This window comes from Epinephelus lanceolatus, chromosome 24 (genome assembly GCF_041903045.1).
Source record: "Epinephelus lanceolatus isolate andai-2023 chromosome 24, ASM4190304v1, whole genome shotgun sequence".
Taxonomy (NCBI): domain Eukaryota; kingdom Metazoa; phylum Chordata; class Actinopteri; order Perciformes; family Serranidae; genus Epinephelus; species Epinephelus lanceolatus.
The window spans coordinates 9,871,489-9,897,089 of NC_135757.1; the positions used below are offsets into that span (position 1 = coordinate 9,871,489).

Below are 25,601 nucleotides of genomic sequence, written 5' to 3' on the forward strand. Positions count from 1 at the left end.
TTAACTGCCCACCTTTGTTCTCTCTGTCTCACCGCTTCTCTCTTCATCTGTGTGACTACGATTTCTCTGATCTCTCTCTCTCTCTCACACACACACACACACACACACACACACACACACACACACGAGCAACAAAGAAAGAATTGGAGTGAAATGCTGGCAGTTCAGTGAGAATTCCTGAGAAGACAATCCTGCTCAGTGTCACAGTAAATCTGGAAAAAGATGTAGCGTCTCTGAAGTTTTCACTTCACTTGCCTACCTGCCTCCATCTATGTTTGACTGTGTGTGTGTGATCCTCTTGCACACATTCTTCGCTTATCAGCACTGCTTCAGGGTGATTTAGCTCACACTCATAGCCTACACACACAGTTGTAGTTGCACTAATGACAATGGTGGAAAAACATCACAACTTTTATTTTTAAGCCAAAGGGGAGACGTTCGGAGATATGCAAAGTTTGCCTCGGTTTTAAAAAGAGGATTCTTGTTGGGTGATAGGAGATAAACCTGTGAGAGGATCTGAGTGTGCTGCAGCAGAGCAGCCTCACAGTGATTAAGAGCAGATGCTGTGGAAGAAGCTTTCCTTTTATAAAAGAAACACAAAACTGGCTCCAGTCTGTCAGCTGACCACATTTAATAAATAAATCTTATTTTTAGAAGTGTATTTACATTTCAAGCCATTTCACTGCTCATCTCGTCTCCCACAGTTGAGTTGTGGGGTAATTTTGTCTGCTGCCAAGTGGCCATGAACGTCACTCTGTGGATTAGACACTGACCACCATGTCATTATTAGGATTTCTTTTTTCAAAGGTAGGGCATGGCAGGGTACCCCACCTAGGAGAGATCTATTTTTATCATAAACCCTATGAAATAATGGACATAGCCACCATGACGTCAGTCGTGGGTTTGTGGACTTCAATTTGAAGCCTGGAGTTTGGCATGTTGGCTATTGCCATCTTTGATTCTTGGAGCCTGAAGCAGTGTTGGGGAGTAACTAATGTCATGTAATTAAAATACATATTTGGACGGGATTAGTTTAACGTGGAGACGTGGGGTAAAGTAATTATTACCAGGGATTTTAGTCCCGTCCTAACGCGCCATGTCTGTAATCATTACGGATAATGTCAGTAAAAATACGGCGACTTTTACCTTCTATAAAACAGTCCGGAGAAAATACCTCGGGTAATATTAATCCCGTGCGAATGCGATCCTCTGTAAAAATGTATGTAAATATTTCGTCACGTCCTGTTTACATCCATTTTTCCGTGGTTTTTCGATGATGGAGGCGCTTGAAGAAGCATTCGGTGTTGTCGGCAGTCGTGATAGTGGACATTCTTCTAATGATTGCATAGCCCTACGTGGGAGACCAATCAAAAAGGTTGAGGAGAAAGCACTTTTCAGAGCCACAAGACCTCTGGTTGTGTTAGGTAGGCCTAATATAAATCCATATAGCTAATCGTTGTGTACACACAATCCTGATCATGGGCAATATTTCAACGCAAACCGAGTTACCACTCCCATCTCTGGAAGAATTACGAAGATTTCTTGTCCCGTGCAAATCAGACATTTATATTACAGACATCCTGTGGTAAACTGACATTAGTCCACATCCCTATGTAAAACTAATCCCGTCTGAATAGTACTATAGATGTGCTACTAAGTTATTTTTTAATAACTATTTTGCCGCTTTGCATCTCTTTGTCATGCAATAATGCTTTCTTTTTAGCATTACCCATTTCCTGACATTTTTCAGCTTGATTGCGTAGTTTAAAACATTTGTCACAAAAGTAATCAACAAGTAAACAAATGTAATAAATTACATTACTTTGATGAAGTAATTAACATACATTACTTATTACATTTTACATATATATATATATATATATATATATATATATATATATATGTAATATACATATATATTTGGACGAGAATGTGTAGCGGACCCTAACACTTGTTGCTAGCTTGGTTAGCATGATTAGCATGGTACATTTACAGCAATGGCTATCTGTGATAATGCTTATGCTATTTTTTGCAAGCAAAAAGCAGACTTAAAAACCATTAAAACAAAATGTACTACCTGGAAAAACTGAAAATCAGACTCCTTAGCTGAGCAAGACTTTTACGGCGACGAAAACATTACAATTAACTTCAATTAACTGAAAACACAGTGAAATGGCGAAAGTTACGGCTATGCCTATACTTTGTAAATCTGGGGTTATGTCATGGTTATGTTACCTTACCAACGTTCTCATCATGGTAGCAACTTGTCAACAGCACTCACACGTCACTCAAAGCAGCCATGTTCTTTATTATGCATAATTTAAAGTTTTTATAAATTATGAACAAGTGAGTTATACAAAAAGTCACCCACCGTATGTTTGTCATGAATGGGTTAATTAGCTACAGGGAGCAAAACCGTTTTTGCACAGGCTGTTAACATGTTTATTTCTCCTGTAAATATAGGAATTTTTAACACTGGGGTCTATGGGGATCGACTCGCTCTTGGGGCCACCCTCAAGTGGCCATTAGAGGAACTGCAACAAACCATTGTATGCAACATACACTGCACATGAAAATACATTTCTCATTGGTGGAGAAACCTGTCCTGTATCCCCTTTAAGAGATGAATCCTAGTGATGACAGTCGGTCTCTAAACCACAGTGACTTTCATGTCCCTTTTTATCCACAGATGTTTGTCCTGTGCTGTCAGTTGTCCCTAGAAAAAATCAACTCTATAAGCAGAAGCTAAAAAAACACAAACACTATTCCATGAAATGCTTTGCATGTAAAATATTAATCTACAAGGTAACTAGTAAATACATGCATGCATGGGCATTAATATGCTGCAGTATTTTCCTTTGAAATAAAGTAGAGTGTATGAGTAGCAGAAAATGGAAGTACTTAGGCAAGCTTCCAAAATTGTACTTGAGTACTGTACTTCATGTACTTGGTTACTTTCCACCACTGGTTTAAAATGATTTTGCATCCATGCAGCTCAACACTGAGTTAATCTGAATCCATTGGCTTACTGTATATCTGAAAACTCATCAAATCAACATGGCTTAGCCGAGTTGATTCAGAGCAGAGATTAACGCTTTTCAGACCCTGTGTTTTTGGGGTACAAATCTGGACGGACAGAGAGAGAGATATAATATGGATAAACAAGCTGGATGATTGTCAGGTGATCAACCTCTGAAGGGCAGGAGGGCAGTTCAGCTCCAAGAGATTAATACTAGCTGGCAACATGGATGCTGTGGATGTGGGTTAACCCTTTGACATCCAATTCTGATTACACACAAACAGTGTGTGTGTATTTGCCTTTAACTTTATCTTTACTTTAAATGTATAGATAAGCGGCACGGAGACTGACGGCAGGTTTCATTGTTTAAATTCCTGAGTTTTGTTCTTCCCTTGTTTACGTCTCAATGTATTTCATGCACTGATGATTCTGTGTGTGCATATGGAGATGTAATATTTGTCCCTGAACATGCCGTGTTATGTGCTACAGTGTGCTGATATTTAAACTAATATGCTTTCCGCTTTGCATGCATTTTGCTGCATACACCGACCTGCACGTGACACAGCTGCTGACTTATTGTTGTGATTCTTGTCCTCTGCATCATCCTTTAAGAGGTTTAGTTTATTTTTATCTCCACAGATGATAATAGCGGCGACAGCGTCATATTCCTCTCTGTGTAGACCTTCATGCTGCTTTTGATTTTGTGTGTCATCGGCGTATTAAGGCCACCCATTAAGCTCCTAGTGCCACTACAGAACACACACACACAAATCCCACCGTCTCTATCTGTGTTTATTATTGTTGTTGTTTATTCAATATTCCCTCTGGGGGTAACTCCTTTTTAATCCTCCACATAACATCAGAACCTGGCTGTGTTTACACTGATGCTGAAAAGAGGTTAAAGGTTATGTGAATTTGAATGTAGCAGATCGAGCTAGTTTGCTTCTGTTAAACTGAGGCAAATTAAATGACGAAAATCAACCCAATTTTTTTTTAGATTTTTTTTCAGTGTTTTTGCCTTTTGCTAGTGGGATCCTTAATCAGAATATGGTTTGAGGGTCTTCCTCATTGAAATTACTGAACCAACTTGTGTAATACAAGTATTAGTTTAAGCGCACATAATGCGCAAATAAGCATGTGGGGACCACCGACCTCTTGGCAGCAACCTTATCTTTAAATTGACTGCTGTAAATACAGTATTTGTTTATTACCCCCTTAACCTCCTAACTGCTCCCTCACTGGGCCTTTTACTTGATATGGTCAGTCTGAGTTTGGATAAGCGATTATGGGTAATGAATGAATCAAAGTAAAATATTTACATTACATTAAAATGTAAAAACAAGCTGTAAATTAGCAGTTTGTTTGGAGAACTAGTTTGGAAAGCAGCTTCGTCTTATTTTAATCAAATATGTTTGTTTTTTTAAAGCTATTACTGTGACAGTGAGCCTTCTTATACTAGGGTTTAAAGTACTTATAAATATAACCATTTGTAGTGACACAGTATATTCCAAACTGGCTGAAACGTCCAGTTTGTAGTCAGTGTTTGTTACCTAAAATGCTGCAAAATGTTGTCAGTTTTTGTTCATGGAGTTGCATTTTTATTTCCTTTTCTCATATTCATTGAAAATAAAAATTTTCTAGGGTTCCCCCAGAGAGCAGGAGGCCCTGAGCTACTGCTTTTATCGCTTAATGGGTCGGGCCGGCTCTGGAAATTTGCTGTTCCGGCCTTACTGCTCCAATGCCCCTTACTGTAACACCATTTTCGAGACATGCGGGAAATCTCAGCATTCACCGAGCCTGAGTTTAAATTGTTCTGGAAAAGGGTTTTGAGCAGGACAGTGGAGACGTGGCATCAGAGGGGCTTAAGCACGCTTGGCTTGGCAATAATATGACTTGGAAGTAAAAGAGACAGCTTGTGCCCGGGTGGATGAAGAGCAGCAAAAAGGGGAGGGAAGAGAGAGAAAAAAAAAGTGAGGGAGGAGCGTTAGGGGACAGAGCTGACGTGCTGTCACCTGTTTGCCGGTTCGTTAGCCTAGAGCGCTGCTGCGTGCTCTCAAAGGGGAAGCTTTTGATGCCTAATTTGCCGCTTGGCCGGGTTTGCGCATGGCTTGGTGCTCAGTGGAGTGGCTGTCCCAGTCACATCCTCTCCTAGAGTAGGCTTCTCTGTCGGAGGCTCGGACGGGGCAGGATGAGGAGGCAGTACAGGGATGAGGGGTATCCCCCGCGTTCAGAGGTACGTGGACATGCACGCACCTCTTCAGAAAGAAGAAGGAAACAACAGCTCCTAAGGATGCTTGTGAAGAAGAGTTGAGGGAAAACATGGCTTGTCTTTGCTGCTCTGGCGCTGAGGAATCAAATGTTTTTTGCTCATTCTGTCTTGTGTTTTCTAGAATGTAGTTGTTTTCCACTTGCTTTCAAACTTTTTCATTGTTTTGTGATGTAGCGCCTGAGGTTGTCTTACAACTCCTTTGGCTGGTGGAAGCAGAGAAACCTAAGAAGGAAAAATCTGTTGCATTTTTATCCTCCTTTGATTTATGGCTCTGCACTGCACGTCTCTCTTTTTGGTTTGTTTGTATTGTTTGGGGTTTTTGCATTTCTGTCCTGACCATTTGTTCTTCGTTTCTCATTCTCTGTGTTGTTCTTTTTTTTTTTTTTTATCTGTCTGCTACAGCAAGCTCTGGACTCCAACCTGAGCAATTTGATCAAGAGGAACAATGAGCTGGAGTCTCTTATGGGGAAACTGATCCAGACTTGTCAGCATGTAGAGGTGAGTCCCAGTGGTCCTCTGAGGTCAGCTCTGACCCATATACTGTCTTACACTAGCAAATATGCCATTTATTGTAGACATATTGATGTAATTGATCTGCCTGAGTATGAAAGTTTTCTTTTGTTTAATGTTTTCTTTTGCTCATTTTATATTTTCAGTTATTGACAAAAGCCAGTTTTCTATTTCCCACTGACCTGTATCTTGTTTTAAAATTGAGACTAGTATCCTTTAGCTTAGCATGTAGCTAAGGTTAGCAGCTAAATTAAAACTACAGCGGTTGTGTGAAAGAATTAAAAGATTTAAAATGTTTTAAGGGCTGAAAGGACCGGTCAATTAATCAGTTAGTCGATCTGCATAAAATTAACTGGCGACAGTTTTTAATTATACGTTGTTTTAGTCGTTTATGAAGCAAAAGATGGCAAAAATTAAAAGATTTGCTGCATTTTGTTTGTTTGATTTCAACTGTAAATGGAATATGTTTTGGTTTTAGAGTGTTGGTCGGATAAAAATAATTTAGAGATCACTCTCTGGCATTTTGTAGACAAAAAAAAATACATAATGAATATGAATTTTATCCATTTATTTGACAGGGAGATGTAACTAACATAGTACCAATGCAGAGCAGTTTTAGTTTATAGCTATTTCAAATTTTCAACTCTTGTCCTGAGTTGGGCTCTCAGTGTCATAAAACCAGACATAAATCATTAGTTGAAGCCCCACTGTATTCTTTCTGGGTCAAACTTCTGATGTGAAGATGACCGTGCAGAGTTGCAATGCTTATTCTAATACAGGGCTGTCTTTCAGTTATGTTTGCTATTATGTACTCTGTGTGTCCAGTTATAAGGTGTAAAAACATATATTGTAGCAACAGCTGATGCTGCTTTAGCATCATATATTCTGTCTTTAAACCAATGTATAGCATAAACTTCTTATTTCAAACACCTTCATTCATGTAGAACATCTGGTTTTGTTGATGTTTATTATTAGGATAACAAAGTGTGTGAATGTCTGTGTGCATTCAGCTCTACTGAAGGCAATTCTGCGCTAAGCCTGCCTGTTCATGTTACGCTGGCCCACTAAGAAGCTTTCAATAAAGCAGTGCCACAGGGTTAAAAGGCAGTGACATCTTAGTTGAGAAATAATGGAGAACAGCCTCTCTGCCTGGCAAGGCCTTTGCAAACTGCAAGCAAAGAGGATTGTGATTTATTAAGGAGATTTAATTTTTTTTTCTTTGCTAAAGTGCTGTGTGCATATTCTGTGTCACCAGCACGCTAAGATGTTTTTCCAGGAGCTAAGCTTGAAGAATTTTGATGATGCAGGAATTTTAAATAAAAAAAACACGCTTTTTAATGCTTTCGATCGTCACAACAGGATAAAAAAAAAAAAAGAAGCACTCCACTTTAAAAATCAGAAATGGATGAATGATGCATACACAAAGGGGCAAAAAAAGCTTGACCTATTTTTCCCAGGTGCATTATGGTCACAAGTACACATACAGTACAGTTTCACAGCTCGCTCTGAAGCCTTAAAATAGCTTGTGGAGTGTACAGTGACAGCATGTTGTTTTGAGGTGAGAAAAGTCATATTGCACAAGTAGAAGCTGGAGATATACATGTTGGACTGGTGATTCTGAGCCAAAATTAAATATGTAAACTCAGTAGATGAAGCTTTTTACATGCAAAGCGTCAGCCAATGAGAGGGGTGAGTTTTGAAAAAAAAAAAGAGGGTCACACAGTAAAAGCATTGCATGGGCAGCTGTCTGAATATTTCACATTGGATTAATCTATTCGAGAGCTTCTCTGGAGATGGCTTCTGGGATTCTCTGACATCTCCCAGACTCCAGGGGCCGTATAAAAACTCTACAGTGTTCATGCATACTTAAAAGAGAAAACTTGCATTGACTAAGGCGTGGATGGCCCTCTGAAAAGACTGCGAGCTCACAGAGTTCTTCTGAGTCACTGTCTGTACTAGTGCCAAATGACCAGATTTAGTATGACGGGAAAATGCCCCAACATTTGTTCTGATTGGTGATCACTTTGACATTTCTAGATCACATGAAAATCATAGTATACTTTGAAAGCCCAGTCCCCTAAAGTAAATGTTGGCATTGAATCTTTCTGCAAACAAAAAATACATTACAATTGCATGTTTCATAAGTATCATATCAATGCTTCTAAAGTGACTTAGTACATGAGCTGACTGTCATGGAGAGGTGCAAGGGATGGATGGCGAGACACTGAGGTGAGACACCTACCAAACTGCAGACCGCTGGAGACTACTGTTCAAAACCAACAAGGCCCTCAAATTCTTTTCCCCTTACAGTTATGACCAGGTCCTTGTAAAGATAAAAGTTATTCACAAAGCATCTTAGGGTGCGGACACACCAAACCAAAATCAAAGAACTAGTGGCAATGAAACAAACTGTTGCGTTGTCTACGTCGCCAAGTAGCAAGTATGTTCTGCGCCTGCGTGAGAGAGAGCGGAGTGAGAGAGTGGTACATCCTGTCAGCCGAGGGGTTTCTTATCTGTTCAGCCAAGCACCGCAGCATCTCCACGGACTATTACATCCAGATGGTCCCAGTGTTTCTTCTGCAGGCTCCACTTCACTCAGCTGCCCGATAAACCCGCTGCTTCTTCCCACTTTAACCTGAATAACAAACCAGGGCTCGGTGCTCCGGTTGGATCCAAACGGAGAGCTGGGGCTAGCTGGGAGGCTAGCGGAGGCTAACTGGCTGTGCTTCCCTCCCGTCATGCTGTGGCTAACGCTCTGCTAGCCGCTCCCAGCTAGCCCAGGTTTGTTATTCAGGTTAAAGTGGGAAGAAGCAGCGGGTCTGTAGGGCAGTTGAGTGAAGTGGAGCCTGAGGAGGAAGCACCAGTTAGCCCTCGTTTCACTACAGGCAGATTGACTCACTACAGGGGCGAGGAAATAAAACCTGAACAGCCAATCAGAGTGATCACTCTCACCGACAAGCTCCACTGCCGATTCAACATGCTCAATCGGCCAAAAAGCTGCTGACGCTGATGCTGAAGTGCCGACAGTGCGGGACACACCGCAAAAACTAGGCCGACAGACACTCACCGACGACCAAGTTGTTTTTGTCTCAACCTAACTGCACCTTAACCTCAGGTATCCAGGAATCCACTCCATAACGTACAAATGTAAGGTTCTGGTTGTCTGCAGAACTGTACAATGCCAACATTTTTTCTGGTTATTGGGTTGGTTGCATCTATGGGCAAATGGGACCAGTGTTTCCTGAGATACAATGGAAACTACAGAAACCAGTAGCCCCATGTGCACACTTCATTTCATAGATTTTGAAATTTGTGCATTGGCCCAAAGAGCATTTTTAGCTGCGAGCACAAATGTGTTTACCATGCCCCACTTTTTACGCTCCTGCACCACATTGTGTCAAATCCCTGCATTTTTTTCCAGCTGGCAAAATGTCGACTAATAGAATCAAGATGCTGTTAGAATCTAACACCGCACAATATTTACACCACTCAGTGCTGCCTTTTGCATGTTGAAAAATGGAGTTATCATGTTTGGATCCAAGTATAATTACATAATCACAAACAGTCAATGAAGGGTAATTTCAGGCAGATAATTGGTTTGTTTAGAAAATGCGTTATTCCAATCCACTCGGAGAAAATTAAAGGGAAATGAATGCTTATCGTAGCAAAAGCCGCACGGATGAAATACCTCTGATGTCTTTGGCTTAATGCTGTTCATTATTGTAAAGTTTAAAGTCACTTTCCTTACAGAAGTTTGGTTTGTACGCCTTTCCAGAAGTTTGTATATCCTGGAGGACTGAGTCAGCCATGTATGTGTGTATGTTTCTCTGGCTAAATGAATCACTTAATGTTGCTGTCAGGGTGCAATCTGTCATACTGATCATGTGCTCCAGGGGGCTCTGCCCACAGTCATTCGATGCTCCACATTTTCACATGGCACATGATGTACTCTGGTCACGAACTGTGTGTTTATCACAATTCTACCATGTCATCCATGTACTCACATTTTGCCTGTTATCAGGTTTTATGCCACCAAATGTACTGTGCTTATATCTGCAGAAGTGACCATGGTGTGTGTGTGTGTGTGTGTGTGTGTGTGTGTGTGTCCCTGCAGTCTTGTGGGTGGTTGTTCCACTCAGATGAGCGCTATCGGAGGACGTCATCTTTATTCACATTGAGTTCTTGAGATAAACAGTCACGAAATGTCAGAGGAAGTGAATCAGCCGAGAAAACTTTCATTACATTTTAATTTTGTTGTAGTTTCCCAGTTGTTGGAAACTATTCCTGACCCGATGGTGCACTGAAAAACACAGCAAAATCTGCTGGAGACCAAAAGAGCTTACTTCCAAAAAAAAAAAACCTCCAAAAACTGTCTTTGTGGTCTAAATTCAGAGAAGCTCCTACCCCCAAGACGCCATTATTTTTAGACCTGCATAAGTATGCTAATTAGTGTACAAAATGCCACAAAGAGATAACACATATACCAGCTTTTCACAGAGTAAGCGGTTTAACATCCCAAGCTTCCCAGGAGCTGTCACAGTGATGTCGAAGAAACCAATTAGCAGTGTTGAAAAGGCAGATGCACTTCTATACAGCAGAGCTAAGGCGTTCAGTTTAGCATGTCTCATGTACTGCAATGTGATCCAGGTGGCAAATTGTTTCAGTTGGCAACATGAGCCCAGAAAACCACAAAAATGCTGTTAAGGAGTCGACGCTGAGGATATTGATGAAGTCCTTCCCAGCCTTGTTTGGCTCTGTGGAGGAAACGCAAATGACTCCCCATGATGTCATTATTAAAACACCTGTCAACATGTGTGCGTAAGAGTGTATTTGCAAACTCGTTGGCTTGGCAACAGCCGCGCAGCAGACTTCCCTTTCATTGCTCCCCGTGCTATCGCTTTACCACGGCAAGAAAAACACTTTACAAGGTGCTGAAAGGAGTGTTAGGAAATGACCACAATGAGAAATTACTCATTATGTATGGACCTGCAGTCTCATAATTGGAGTTGAAATTTTAAAGTCTGTAAAGGTTCCAAGTAAATCACACACTTCAGAGAATGCAGCTGAATGCAGTTTTTCCTCTAAAGACCCTCATGGCAGAATGACCCTGAATGTAATCAACAGCATTAATTGCACTTTTTCAGACACCTTCAGATGAAATTCAAGTACTTTACGTAAGTTTAATTGCCATCAGTTTTTGGTTTTGAGCCGAGCAGATGTTTGAACTCAAAGCGATTAACAGCGACATATGCTATTACAACCTGGTCTTATGCAGAAGTTGTTGAATACAAGTGCCTGGGCAGCTGCCTCTGCGTCAGCCACCAACGAAAAAAAAGCAGTCCTTTCACACCAATACGCAGCTGTCTGCTGTTATTTTGTATCGGTGTCTAGTGAAAAGCGGCCGAACAATAACATAAGTTAAAGGGATAGTGCACCCAAAAATGAAAATTCAGTCATTATCTACTCACCCATATGCAGAGGGAGGCTCAGGTGAACTTTTAGAGTCCTCACAACACTAGCGGTGATCCAAGGGGAGAGGAGGTAGCAACACAGCTCCACCTAATGGAGGCTGATGACGCCCCAGATTAAAATGAAACCACAAAATATCTCCATACTGCTTATCTGTAGTGATCCAAGTGTCCTGAAGCCCCGACATAAAAAGTTGTTTGGAAAAACGTCATTTGAACTCTGTTTTTAGCCTCATTGTAGCCTGTAGCTCTGACTGCCTCTTTGTGCACCGTGTTCATGTTTGCGCGCTTGCATGCAAGACCAGCGAAAGCACGTGAACACACATGAACACAGTGCCCATGTCTCACGCAAGCGCGCACACGTGAGCGCAGTGCCCAGAGAGGCAGTCAGAGCTACAGGCTACAATGAGGCTAAAAACAGAGTTTAAATGATGTTTTTCCAAACAACTTTTTATGTCGGGGCTTCAGGACACTTGGATCACTACGGACGAGCAGTATGGAGATATTTTGTGGTTTCAATTAAGTGTTTTTGGACATTTTAATCTGGGGCGCCATCAGCCTGCATTGGGTGGAGTTGTGTTGCTACCTCCTCTCCCCTTGGATCTCCACAAGTGATGTGAGGAAACTTCACCTGAGCCTCCCTCGGCATATGGGTGAGTAGATAATGGCTGAATTTTCATTGCACTATCCCTTTAAGGGGCAAAAAGTCTTGGTAGGGTGGGCAGGACGTGTGGTGGATGGATCCAACAATCAATGACTTTCACCCGGGAGACCGGTGTTGGCTTCCCGTATGAATGTAGGCCAAACCCAATTATTTTTTCTGAAGTATCCAGGTGCTTTTGTTGCCTAAACCTAACCACACTTGTATGGTTGCTAGGTATCCTCCTGTGTCTGTTGTTGACACCATTATTTACCTTTGCAACAAATTCATGTGGTTAGGTTTAAAACAAACAAACAAAAAAAACCATAATGATTTGACTCAACATTCATAATGAATCCTTATTGGACCCATCCATGGCCACTCCTGCCCACCCCATAGAGACTTGCCAGCTCCTTGAATTACATTGTAATCTGGCAGTGTTTCAAACTGATGCTGTCCTGTGGCCTTATACTTCATACTGTCGCGAAAGGAGGCCTTTTTGCTTCAGTGTCTGACGCCGAAATCACTGACCAAGTGGCAGTATATGACGACTTCAGAAAGAGAACAGGTGGTCCTGATGGGTATGACTATTGGTTGTTGTAATTGGTTTTATTCAAACATGCCAAATTGTAATTTTATGGCTTATTGATCAAGATTGAGCTAATGGCTAATGTCAGATGGAGTTTTTGCCTTAGCAACAGTGAACATTTCAGGCTACACTGTAAATATGGATAAGATAAAACGTATATAGTAACCAATACCACAATAATACCACGATAGTTTTTTACAGTAAGAGCAATTATATAGTACCTATAAGATAATACAAAGATAGTAAATATGGATAAGATATGGAGCTACTGAGCAGTAAAGTGAAATTTCTGACTTATCAATCAGTCATTTTGTGTCGCCTGTAGAGTCTTGCAAAGATCATTTTTGCATCTATAAAATGCCACACGTTGAAATCTAATGTGGGATTTTTTTAGGACACTGTATTGTGAACACATTTCATACTCAGGAGTCAGATGCTCCAGAGAAAATGATAAATGGCAGAGTGTAAATATAGGGCACTATATAGTAAATAGGGTGTGATTTCGAAGGCAGCCACAGACAGTCTGGCTGTGCAGCATATTGCTGAGTGTCATGTCTGCTCTCTAACAGCCACAGAGCGTCGTGCTTATTTCACTTGTCACTCAGCTCTCAAGCCAGCGCGGGGGGAAAATGGCTGAATATGCCTCATCTTCCTCAAGTGTTCGCATCGGAGAGGAGGGCCGAGCTGATGGATGGAGATGATATCTTGTCCCTCGGCCGACACGATGCGGAGCTACTGAACTTATATCCCTGTGCATTCCCAGCATCCATCAATCTCTTTGTTTATCTAATGCTCTCAGGTGAACGCGTCCCGCCAGGAGGGCAAGCTCCTGGAGGAGTGTGATGTCCTGATTGACATTATTCAGCAGAGGAGGCAGATCATTGGCAACAAGATCAAGGAGGGCAAGGTGAGATGAACACTCAAGGGAGGGCGAGGAGTGGGATAGAGGATACTATTTATTTGCTTTTTCTGGTTTTTCTGCAGAGCTAACATTCTAGTCATATCTTTGAAAATAAAAACAAATTAACTCCCTGATTTCTGCATATAATGTGCAAATGTGGGACAAATCTGGGTGGCAGGCGATCTCAGTCAAAAGATTTGCATTGCAACAGATTGCTGATGTCATCACCTTTACTCATGTCTTTTAAACACATGCAGTGAAAGCACTCCAAGCTACCACCAGGCCCCATTTTTGTGTCAAATGCAATACTTCTGTTACAGCTACTTGACCTTATATCTGGAACAGACGGCAAACTGTTCAGCTGCCTAAAATGCGAACCCTTCAACACGTTCCGAACAGACGGAAAAAACACTCAGACTAGCCAAAAGTAGATCCCAGAGCATATGGGATGGCGCATGTACTTGTACTCTAAACCTGGATAATTTTTTTTAAAGCTATATTTAATGAGACTTGGAACCCACCAGGGATTTTTTTTTTCATCGTGTAAAGTGCGCTTTTAGCTTTTAGGATTGCATCAGAGGAGACAGAGATGCACACAGAGATATTTTTATTTTTAGGCCAACAGATCTCTACAAATGCTTTTTGTAGAAAAAGTGCTCCATTATGATCAATAACAACACAAAATGCTCTTTTCTGAGACCAAGTTTCTGCTAGTCAATGGAGGACTTTGCAACTTTCAAAGGATTTGGACTGAGATTACAGTGTTTTGTGTTCTTTACAAGCCAAACTGATGATGAAATGTCCTTTAACCTCAATCCAGCCGCTGACCTCAATCTGTCTCTTAGCATCTCCGCTTGTGCTGCAGGGAGAGGGAATAAAACTGGGGGACAAACAAAATCCCAGATTTGCATGCAGTAGAATCACTGACATGCCTAGAAAATGTAGCATTAGCCGAGACATGTGAAGGCTTAACTCGTGTATTTAGATCATTTTTCGTTTTTTCTCCTTTTTAGATAGAATCAACTTTTGTATGAAGCTAAGTCGCACAATCACACCTGTTTATTTTATTTGCTCTGTAACATAGAGAGAGAGTTAACCTTGATGTGTCTGGTTCACTTGTCTTCATGGTTACAAGAGGGCAAGAGGGCTTTTGAAGAAAAGCTCATGGAACTAGAATTACTGCCTCACAGATGTATGCCCCCGCCAACCAGTTAACTCATACATACATCTCATACATCTATACAATCACCACAAGATGGGCACCTAGTCACCAATTCAATACCCAAACAAATGTCTCCCCTTCTGTTCCTGAGTTGTGGTGTTAAATTATGGCCAGAAAAGGGGTTTTAGCAAAACAATATTATGTCATAGTCAAGTTGAAAAATGTCATCACATTTCTGTCAGATTTGTCATAATTAGCATATGACCTTTGACCACCAAAATCTAACCAGTTCATCCGTGAATCCAAATAGATGTTTGTGCCACATTTTAAGAAATTCTCTCAAAGCATTCCTGAAATATCACATTCCTGAGAATGAAATGTACCGGAGGACACTGTGACCTTTGACCACCAAAATCTAACCGGTTCATCCTTGAATCCAAATAGATGTTTGTGCCACGTTTTAAGAAATTCTCTCAAAGCATTCCTGAGATTTCACATTCCCGAGAATGAAATGTAATGGAGGTCTGCACTGGCACTGCTGTTGCCAGTAAAGTGGCATAACCGAAAGCCGAAAGACATCAACTTCCAGTCCCTGAAACTTAAACTAAGCAGGCTAGACGTGTTCATACCCTTTACTATTATTTACCATACCATTCATACCAATTTAGGAAAACATGAATAAAAAACATGACTATGTGCATCAGTCAACCCCGGATTTGACATTTTCGTGTATGAATGACCTCAAAATGTTAACATCCATCCAAACCCACATATTTTTGGGGTCATTTCCTGTCGTCAGCTATGATTATGTTCTCATCTCTAATCCTCTGCAACATCTCAACCTGGTTGAGGGCATTTTCATGCATTCTTGGTTAATTCGATCCAGCCTAACAGCCCTGTTCTTAAACTCCTCTTTGCCATCCTTCCCAGGCACAAAGGATTCGGAAGCTCGCCCAACAGATCTCCAACTGCAAGCAGTGCATCGAGAGGTCCACCGCCCTCATCACGCAGGCTGATCAGACGCTGAAAGAAACCGATCACGCTCGCTTCCTGCAGACTGCCAAGAGCATCAATGAGAGGTCAGATGGCCAACACGCTGGCTGTGCATGCTGGAATTATTCAGTTTAGCAAACCAAAGTCTAGCTTCAGGCAAAGAGGACAGAGTGCACACATGGATGTTGAGAAACAATTTGAAAACTTTGTGTACTTGACTTCCCCACAAGCAAAGGCAAATGGAGAGGCAATCCATCTTTTATTTTGCCTAATCTTACTCCACTCCCTGCTCAAGCGTTCTGACTAATTGATTTGGCAATTGAAAACAAAACCCCGTGTCCAGTATGTGCATCCTCAGGAGTGAGTGATATAAAAAGAAATCATTATCCTTTAGTCCTTCACACAAAAGTAGTGTTTCAATCAGAATCTAATCTGCACAGCCTCACTAATTAGGAAGCTGATTTAATTCAGATTCAGTATTTTTCATTTGGCAACTGTTGTGCAGTTTAATACTTTTTTATCTGTAGAACTCAATCAGACAAGCATGCCGAAATACCTTGTTTCTACATCTTGGAGTAGCAAATTAATTCTTCTTGTATTTTTATAGACAATAGTCAACACTTGCGGAAATAAAGCCTGACAACCTGTCCAATTTTGATTGGTCATAACCTAGGGTTTCCATGGCAACTGCATCGACCCAAGTGCTGATCCCTGAGATACACCTAACGGACACCTTCGACACTGTTGCCCTGGACTTCACCAGAGAGAAGAAGTTGCTGGAGAATCTGGATTACCTGACGGGTAACCTTAATGTTTTCATCAGTCTTCCCATTCAGACAAACTTTCCTTGATGTCAGACTAATTTAAAGTCAAAGTCCGTGGGCATTGCAATGTATGTGCCCCATAAATCACCTGTTTACTTTCTTCAAGGTGAAAATAATACACCAAATGTCCCTTTTTGTCCGATCTACATTCTGGCTCTTTAATTCCATTCTTCACTGACCATGAAACCAAACACTGCCTTTAATTACAATTCTAGTCCAGCTTTAAATTCCTCCTTTGTTATTTTCTTTAATTCCTTTGAAGTCTCCACTATCTTCAAGCACTGCATTTGAAGGAACAGGCCCCAGCCTATTAACTCCAAAATTAATTTTCAACATTAATTTCCGATGTCCCATTTGCACGGACCCGTCAAAATGTCACTGTATGAATTATGAGCAGGCCGGGGACAAAAACAAGGCATCATGTGTAGTGGATGTGAAGGTCTGTGAAAATGGCTGGCTCGTATTTATTCTCTGCGATGCATGAGGGCTTCGCTGGAGGGCCTTTTCACTAAGTGAATCAGTCTGAATCACTCCACTATGTGCAGCCACTCATGACAGAAGGCTTGGAAGAGGGAGAGAGTGACAGACACAGAAAACGATAGGAAGTGGCTTTACAATCAATTTAAGCTGTGCCTTTGTATCTTTGTTTCTTACCTCAGTCCATTCACTTTCTGCTAAAGGCTTCCTGCTTTGAATACTAAAAAGGATTTGTTTTATTTATTTCACTATAGAACTATAACATAATGGAGAGCACATGAATACAAGACTGGCAAGACAGCCAATCTAGCATCTGAGGTTATGTAACAACCCACATTTCTTACTGCTAAAAGGATTGTGATATTCACTCTCCCCGCAGTTTTAATGTGAGTTGCTTTTCATGTGAATATTTTATTATTTTTCTTCCACGTTGCTTCTAATGCTCAACCTACCACTCTGGTGGAAAGAACATCTTCAGTCCTGTGTGTAATGAAGCCCTACATGCGAGGTTAATTGGGGCTACTGTTTGCTATAACAACTGACAACCTTTGAGCGTCTTATTTTTTAGAATAATGTAATTAGCAAGTACATTTAATTGGAATTATCAGCATAAGATCATGTTGGATTACATTCCTGTTTTTTACCCTTTGCAGCTCCGAGTGCTCCGTGCATAAGGGAGGAGTTGTGCACAGCTTCCTATGACACCATCTCTGTCCACTGGACGTCTGATGATGAGTTCACAGTGGTGTCCTACGAGCTCCAGTACGCCATCTTCACTGGACAGTCCAACATTGCAAGTAAGTATGTGCAGTACCGGACGTAGCACATTTGGCACTATAGGCAAGCTGATCGGCATACTCCACCACTGAGTATGCCGAGTATGTGCAGCAAGAAGGAATGCTCAGATCAGATGGAAAATCCAAGTAGTTTCAGGTTTTTGAAAGAAATATCTTGTTTTTTACCTTTTGTTTTTAGCAGCCTGGTGGGACCACACATGTTTTTGGCATTTCAAAACAGATGTGGTGTTCAGGCACAATTACGACTGGTGACTTTTTTTTCCTGCGCCACAGTCAGAAAAACAGTCAGAAAAATTACCATGATAATAGCCTCTGGCATGCATGAGATTGACATGGAAATAAGAAGAAACAACAACTCGTCATTGTGCATAATTCTTCAATAACCATAAAACATGTTAATCGCTCCTAAAAAGTGCAACTGCTGCTTTCCTGCAGACTGACAGTGACAGACTGGATGGATTTCAGTTGCTACAGACACAATAACAACCCCTCCCAGATGGAAAATAGGAAACATAAACAGGACATCCAACTAAAAGATAAAGTGATTATGAAAAAGGAATTCAGGCAACTGGAGAAGGCTTGGAAACATCATTAAGACCATGAGAAACAGAATTGACATCATTACTGAACAGATGAGTAAAATAAGTAAAATAGTTTTATAATTAAGGAAAAATACTATCTACTCAAAGAGATTTGTAAAATCGTATGCAGACGACTTATTTTTTTACCATTTGAAGGCTATTTACAGACGTGAGTTCTGCCCAACACAATCACGCTGCACTACTGGTGGCCACTAGTTCCCTTAAGGCAGGTGGGAGTTGAAGTGCTTTACTTAAAGCTGAGATAGCGGTGGAAGTAGAGCCTCCTGAAGTGAAGCCTCTAGCCTTTATGCTGCTATCACCCTCAGATGTTGTCACACATCAAGCGACTGTGGCTTGTGACGGATGAAAGGAGAATGAGATTTGACAATGGTGCAGCAGAGGATTCGCATCGGGTGTGGAGAAGTACAAGGCTTCACTGGAGTTTTTATATCTATACATGGAAGATGTTTAGGTTTAAGTAGCACTGACGGAGTGAGATGTTCTTTTTGAAGTCTCTTTAGACTCCTCTGACTTCCTTTCTTTCCCTCCTTCTGCTTCTACTTTGTATGCTAAGAGATTCAGTCCTCCTTTTATATCTTTCTTCCCATCTTCCCGAGGTTACAGCTTTGCCATTGCCTTCTCATTACTTAACAGTTTAAAGCATGTTTAGAACCGACAGACATTAAGCTAATGCGACATTTATTTCCCTCTTTCTCTCACATCCCTGTCTCCTGCTGTTCCGAGAGTCGCTGTGATTTTCCTCACCTCCTGTTTTCACATCCGATAATGTCAGAGGTGTTGCTGTTGGCATCTAAGTCATGCGCCGGGGAAATTCCCCCTGGAGCAATTCAGATGAATCACTATGCAAGAAGTGAAACTCCCCCGGTGTTGATTTAAAAAAACAAAACCTCAAAAACAACATGCTTAACCCCAATGCATAATTGTTCAATACAGCCCTCTGGATGAGATTTCCTATGGGAAATGTGTGCTCAGATGGTAGGAAAGACAAAGGGAGTTAGTCTAGTTAGACTGTATGCTTGATTTTATTGATTTTAATGTATTTAAGTGCATACCAGTAGGAATAGCAGCAGATAGCGTATTTGTCTTAATCCTGCATTTGGTTGGTGTTGTGGTAGATTAGAACAAAAATTAATGCTTATCTAGTACATTTACGTATTTTCCTCGGGTATCTAAAGTTGTAAGTCTTAAGATTTTCGAAACATTCCTATTTTTTAATACAATTTAGGGCATTTTTCAGCAACTACTGTTCAATGTATTTGCATTCAGTAACTGTATCTGTATGTAGTTCTTTGAAGTGTTAATTGCAGACATCCTCTTTATTGCAATGGATCTAAATTTTGGCTACTACACACAAGGAAGGTTGCATGCAGTACTGCACATGAAGTTAAAGTACCTTAATTTTATAGATTTCTAGGCTGACATTTTGCTCATTGCCATAAACTATGTAGATACTGTTCAGGCTTCACTGACTAGAAGAAGAAACTGCACCAACAAAGGGAAATCTTTTAGCTTCCTTGTCGATTCTTGAGGTCTTCAGGAGAAGATGGAGAACACACTTTTATCTGACATTGTAGTAATAAAGGGAGAACTATGGGTGCTCATTGTGGGTTATAATTTTCACTTAAGGGTGGCCAACAAAGAGCAGCAGTATGGTGGTGTCTTTCTGCAGACTGAGCCATGACATGAAAGAAAAATACACACACACGCTTTACAATGAAAGCCTTGAACTTGCATTACTACATTCACACCTAGCGTCCACACTACTCCTGCATTTTGGAAAATGCAGACCTTTGATGACGTTGCTGTCCCTGTTTTTGTTTGAAAATTACAGGGGTTTGAAGGGCCGATCCCAATTCTCGACCCTTAACCTTACCCCTTGGTTTCAAGTGCACTCGCTGGATAGATTCCCCTCATTGACGAAGGGGTAGTGTTGAGGGGTAGGGAATTTTACCTACGAATTGGGACACTACCTCATGCAAAGTAGCGTAACAGACGTGTTCACCTATGTCACGTGTATCGTCGACGTAGGCTTCTTGCACTCATGTCATGACAATTTGATAGAAATCGGAATAAGCCTCATGATAACACGTGTAAATGCAGGCACGCTCATCATGCATATCGATAAAACTACCTAAATGTGTGCAGCATTAATGGCTTCATGGAGAACTCTGTAGATATTCATGTTGGCTAAATCGTGAATTAGCGATTTTCAAGCGTTCATATTCTAACTCAATGCTTACAGATAACAATGCATATGCAGAAACATAACACATTCCGATGTATTTTGGAATTTTTGCATGCTTATTTGCGAAAATAGTACTTACAATTGTACGATGGCTTTCTCATGGAGGCTGCCATCTTCCTGGAAAACTCGCCTGGCTGGATAGTTTTGCAATGCATCCTGGATCTTCCCCTCAGTTGAGATGGGTTCGTAAGTGTGCACTGCACGGCTCTTCAAAATAAGTGGGGATTTTAAGGGCTGAAAAGCACCTCCCTAAAGTTTGGGACATCCTAGCCCTTCGCGGGAACGTGCAAAAATAAGGGCTAGGGCCAATTTTGAGGGGAAGTTTGAGCATTGGGATGGACCCTTAGTTTTACTCTGGACAAGCCAATATGAACACCTTTAAACCTGTTGAACCCTAAAGTCCTCTAGAGCTGCTAATAAAGGCCTGGTGTGTATCAATACACTGATCAGAAGAATATAGTGATGTTGCACATCAAATTTAACAGCAGAACCTCAGCTACAAGGCTGTAAAAAAAAACTTTTTACATGCCCCAAACTCAGTTTTAACATCAACTAAATAAACAACAACTAACTCCAACAACTCCAAACAGCACCGATATCCCGACCCACTCGGTATATTTCGGGCTCTAACTTGACCACATGTTCAAGATCTCCAGCTGAGACTCCACTCTTTCCACATGTATACTCCAAATCACTCTCCCTTTGACCATCACAGAGCTACAGCCCAAAGAACAACAACAACAGAAATCTAAAATATATTTGTAATATGGCTCTTACCTTTTTAATTTCGCTGTAAAATGCGAATTTTGCTGTTGTTTCACGCTCCGTTCGCATACTTCCAGAAGTTGTCTGTCATTCAAATGAATCCAGGCAGAAAAAAAGGTTCCGGGGGAACAAAAACAATGACCACTCACAGCAGCCGACATCTCCCCACAACGCGTTTTGCTGACTCTGATTGGCTTACAGTGCTGTCAATCTCATTTTGGTGGGTATAGCGTCATTCTATTGGCTCTAACGAATCAAACGAGGTGTCAATCACTCAAATCGGCCAAGCTGTCGCGGAGATACAGGACTCCAAAGCGCAGAAGAGAAACTCAGGTGCATATTGGTCAGTTTGGAGTGGGAAATTGAGTAAAAAAAACAAACAGACAGTTGTATGTGTATACCCTAAACATCAGTAGGGATTTACAGAAACAAAAAATGAAAGAAATAGGATTGTACATGACAAAAATCACATGCAAACATGGAGCAATTTTGGAGAGCTCGCCTGAATTTTCTGTACTAAAACCTCTCTAATATTGTTCTGCTTCACTTTATCAGAATCAACCTTTGCAGAGATAATGTTCACATATTGTACTATGATGTGATAGAGGTTTAGAGCTGCAGCTGCATCATTCCAAAGGGATACTCATCCTAAAAATGTTTTTTTTTTTTTTTAGGCGAACCTCAAAATATTTCATTTGTGCTGTGTGCCATCTTCATTTACTCTTCACATATAACACATATACTGATATTTACACATCTTAACAAATCTCACAAGTGTTCCCTTTACCATGACACCAAAAGTACTCAAATAGACCTTGTGGTTGCAGAGATATATTCATTTCATTATGGATATGCAATTTTTGAGCAGAGGCCTATAAAAACAGGCTTAGGGTTTTTAACATTATATCTAGGTCTGCATGCCTTTTGGGGTTTGATCTGTCTTTTGTGGGCACTCCTTTCACATTGACATGGCTTCCTCCAGCTATGACTAATGCTTGCAGACTGCTCCAACATGCCACCATATTTGCTTTGAAATGCCCCCCTTAATGATGTCCGCCACCTTGACCACCTTATACTGTGTACTTGTGTTTTAAAACGGTATTTTAAAATGAAGATGTATCAGTCTGATGTGGCCTTAGCAGGTGGTGCTGCAGTACTGTAGTGCCATTGAATAAAACACACACAAAGAAGACAGAGCATAGTGCAGCTATGAAGCCAACCAGGTGTGAATGGTTTCCTCTAGTGCCTTTTCACACCCTCTCACCTGTTCCTCCTGCCACAGGCAAACACACAACCAATCATTGAGGACACTATCCTTTCACACTGCTGCCCTGTACATCACACCTCTCCAGGAAACTTTTAAGTAAATAGTTGTCGTGTTTAGAGGTTGTTTTTTTTTACTGAGAGTGCGTGAAGTCAAATGTGTCACAGATTTCTTTTCAGACTTTAAATGAAGCACATAATATTTGCTCTAAATGCATTTTTAGGGGCCTTAAACAAGTGAAAAGCCGAATATCACTTTTCATCAAATTACCTGACTGCACTGTATCGTCCCTGCTTCTCATCTGCGCCTCCTTATCTTGCCCTCTTTTCCCCTCTCCTCACAGGTCTGTGTAACTCACTGGAGAGCTGGATGATTGTTCCAAACATCAAGCAGAACCACTACACGGTGCACGGTCTGCAGAGTGGCACCAAGTATATCTTTGTTGTCAAGGCCATTAACCAAGCGGGAAGCAGGAGCAGTGAGCCGGGGACTCTGAAGACCAACAGTAAGCAACAAGACGACATAAAACGATCACTCCGTATCGGATCGACCTTTACTGAAAATTCATTTTGAGACACTCACACAGAAGTAGCTTATTGGCTTACACTTGCTGTGCTTGAGATGTTTTTTCCCGTCTGCAAATATGAGAGTCAATTAACTGAAAATAAATGAGCTGTTCTGTAAAGAAACTTGCCTGCTATAGATCTAAATACATTTCAAAATCAATTTCTTTTTCATTTCCTCCCTCTCCTCTTCCAGGCCAGCCGTTCAAGCTGGATCCCAAATCTGCTCACAAGAAGCTGAAGGTGTCCCACGACAACCTGACAGTGGAGCGGGACGAAACTACATCCAAGAAAGGCCACAGCCAGGAGCGTTTCTCCAGCCAGAACAGCTACGGTGTGGTTGGAAACGTCTACATTGACAGCGGTCGTCACTACTGGGAGGCTTTAATTGGAGGGAGCACATGGTGAGTTTTATTTACCCACAGATTGCCAGTTACAATTTCAGAGAGTCTGTTTGCAAAGTTCAAGGATAACAGAATCCTCTGCTCCCCTTCAGGTACGCTGTGGGTATAGCCTACAAATCAGCCCCCAAGCACGAGTGGATCGGCAAGAACTCGGCCTCCTGGGTGCTGTGCCGCTGCAACAACTCCTGGGTGGTCCGCCACAACAGCAAAGAGCTGGCCATCGAGCCCTCGCCCCACCTGCGGCGCGTCGGTGTCCTGTTGGACTACGACGCCGGTTACGTGACCTTCTACGACGCTGTGGGCTCCCAGCACCTGCACACGTTCCACGTCTCCTTCGTCCAGCCCGTGTGCCCCGTGTTCAATGTGTGGAATAAGTGTTTGACGATTCTCACTGGTCTACCCATCCCTGATCATCTGGAGGGACTGGAGCCCGACAACTGAAAACTACAGATGGACATGAATAAATCAGCATGAGCTGGTCTTAATTATTATCTTAAAGCTGCACTGGGCAAAATTTGTGAAAATTATACTCTTTGGACGGAGAACAAAAGGAGCTACAAGCACCCTGTCCTTAGAAAGCTGGACTTGGCAGTAGGGATGGCACTTTCAGATAATTTTGCTGTTGATAGCCCAACACCCATTAACTGGTAACTAACCATCAATTTCTACAAAACATAAAATAGCATTAATAGCCTACAAGAGGCCTTTTCTCTTAGTCCACCGTTCCATTGACACAATGAGCTTTGGCACCACATGTTGATGCACTATCCATTTAGAGAGGGTGAAATTTGAATATTTAGTGATGTTGGCTGTGCTGACAGACACAAACAGGCTTTGCTGTGTTTACCCTCTGGTCACAGGTTGGTTCGCCTTGGCCTCTGCACTGCTACCACATGAGGTGGGTGGGAAATGGCTAGCGGCGCTGCTAATTTAAGATTACCAATGGTTCTGCTGCTATGGAAACATGGTGGTAACCCTTTCGGTCTACCTCCAAGAAGCCCCAGTGAGCAAGCAACTTAAGTTTGAAGTGCAAAACGTCTTTAGCATTGTTAACCATGTTAGCACCACTAGCTGTGTTGACACTGCTTATGGTGCTAACAGAGCTAAACCCCAGCCAACATATGAATGTGGGGCCCATGTGGGTAGTAAATGGGCCCTATGTGGGGCATATTAGCCCCATGCCACTTGCCCACATGACGGGTTTACCCAAGTGGGCCCCAGATAAGACGCCCACTTGGTACCCGTGTAGCCCTAGCAACACCACATGGGGCAATCGGCATGGGGCCAATACGGAACCCATGGACAATCCCACATTGGGCCCATTTTTAAGCCCATTTGTTACCCACATGGGACCCACATACAAGTGTTAGCTTAACAATGCTAAAAAGGTTTGCGGCTCAAAATCGAGCCACTTACTCACCGAGGCAACCTGGGAAGAGACCAGCGGGTGGGCACAATGTTTCAACAGCAACACTGTTGCTGGGTCAAAGCGGCATTACTAAAGGCAATCGACAAATGAGCGGCACCGCTAACTAGCTCCTTACAGACCCAGGTGATGCGAGGTGCAACTTAGAGAGCAAAATTGACCAATAGACCGGCATGCGAATCAATGGCATCGTCATCCCTACTCGCCAGTGATATTTCCTTCCTTTCCCATTTGGCTGTCTTTGCCATCACAGACAACACTTACTGCCATTAGTGCAAAAATACCTAGTGCAGCTTTAACAAGCAAAGAAAAAAAAGATGCCTGGAGTATTGTCTTATTAAGCTTTTCAAAAGTGATTTTCAGTTGTTTACTATGATATCTAAAAGCAAATATGGCGCCGCTTCATGTCATCTTTGACTCCTTGTGAAAATCTTTTCTCGATGGATGACTATGCTGGAGTCAATCCAGAAAAAGAGGAGACAAATGGACAGAGTTGAGCTAGAAATTCCTACTCTAAGGCACTTTGGGCCACGATGGGTGCATTTGTACCACGGCAACAAGGAAACAAGCCACAAATCAATTTCTAATTTTCTTTTCTTTTTTTTCTTTTTTTATTTACACCACCTTATCAGATATAGCACTTTGAAAATCCGTGCAAGTACACACACACACACACACACACA

At 41.6% G+C, this 25,601-nt stretch overlaps 1 protein-coding gene across 2 annotated transcripts in view; it reads left to right on the forward strand.

Annotated features, from left to right (window-relative positions):
- Positions 1-24,527, forward strand: part of LOC117250077 (E3 ubiquitin-protein ligase Midline-1-like) — an 87,557-nt gene extending 63,030 nt beyond the window's left edge. For both annotated transcript variants that reach the window (XM_033616062.2, XM_033616061.2), the window contains exons 3-10: positions 5,691-5,786; positions 13,295-13,402; positions 15,489-15,637; positions 16,225-16,352; positions 17,506-17,649; positions 22,869-23,030; positions 23,285-23,492; positions 23,585-24,527. In XM_033616062.2, coding sequence (XP_033471953.1) covers positions 5,691-5,786; positions 13,295-13,402; positions 15,489-15,637; positions 16,225-16,352; positions 17,506-17,649; positions 22,869-23,030; positions 23,285-23,492; positions 23,585-23,933 — 1,344 coding nt within the window. In that variant the 3' untranslated portion in view covers positions 23,934-24,527. The remainder of the gene's footprint in view (positions 1-5,690; positions 5,787-13,294; positions 13,403-15,488; positions 15,638-16,224; positions 16,353-17,505; positions 17,650-22,868; positions 23,031-23,284; positions 23,493-23,584) is intronic.
- Positions 24,528-25,601: the final 1,074 nt, after the last annotated feature.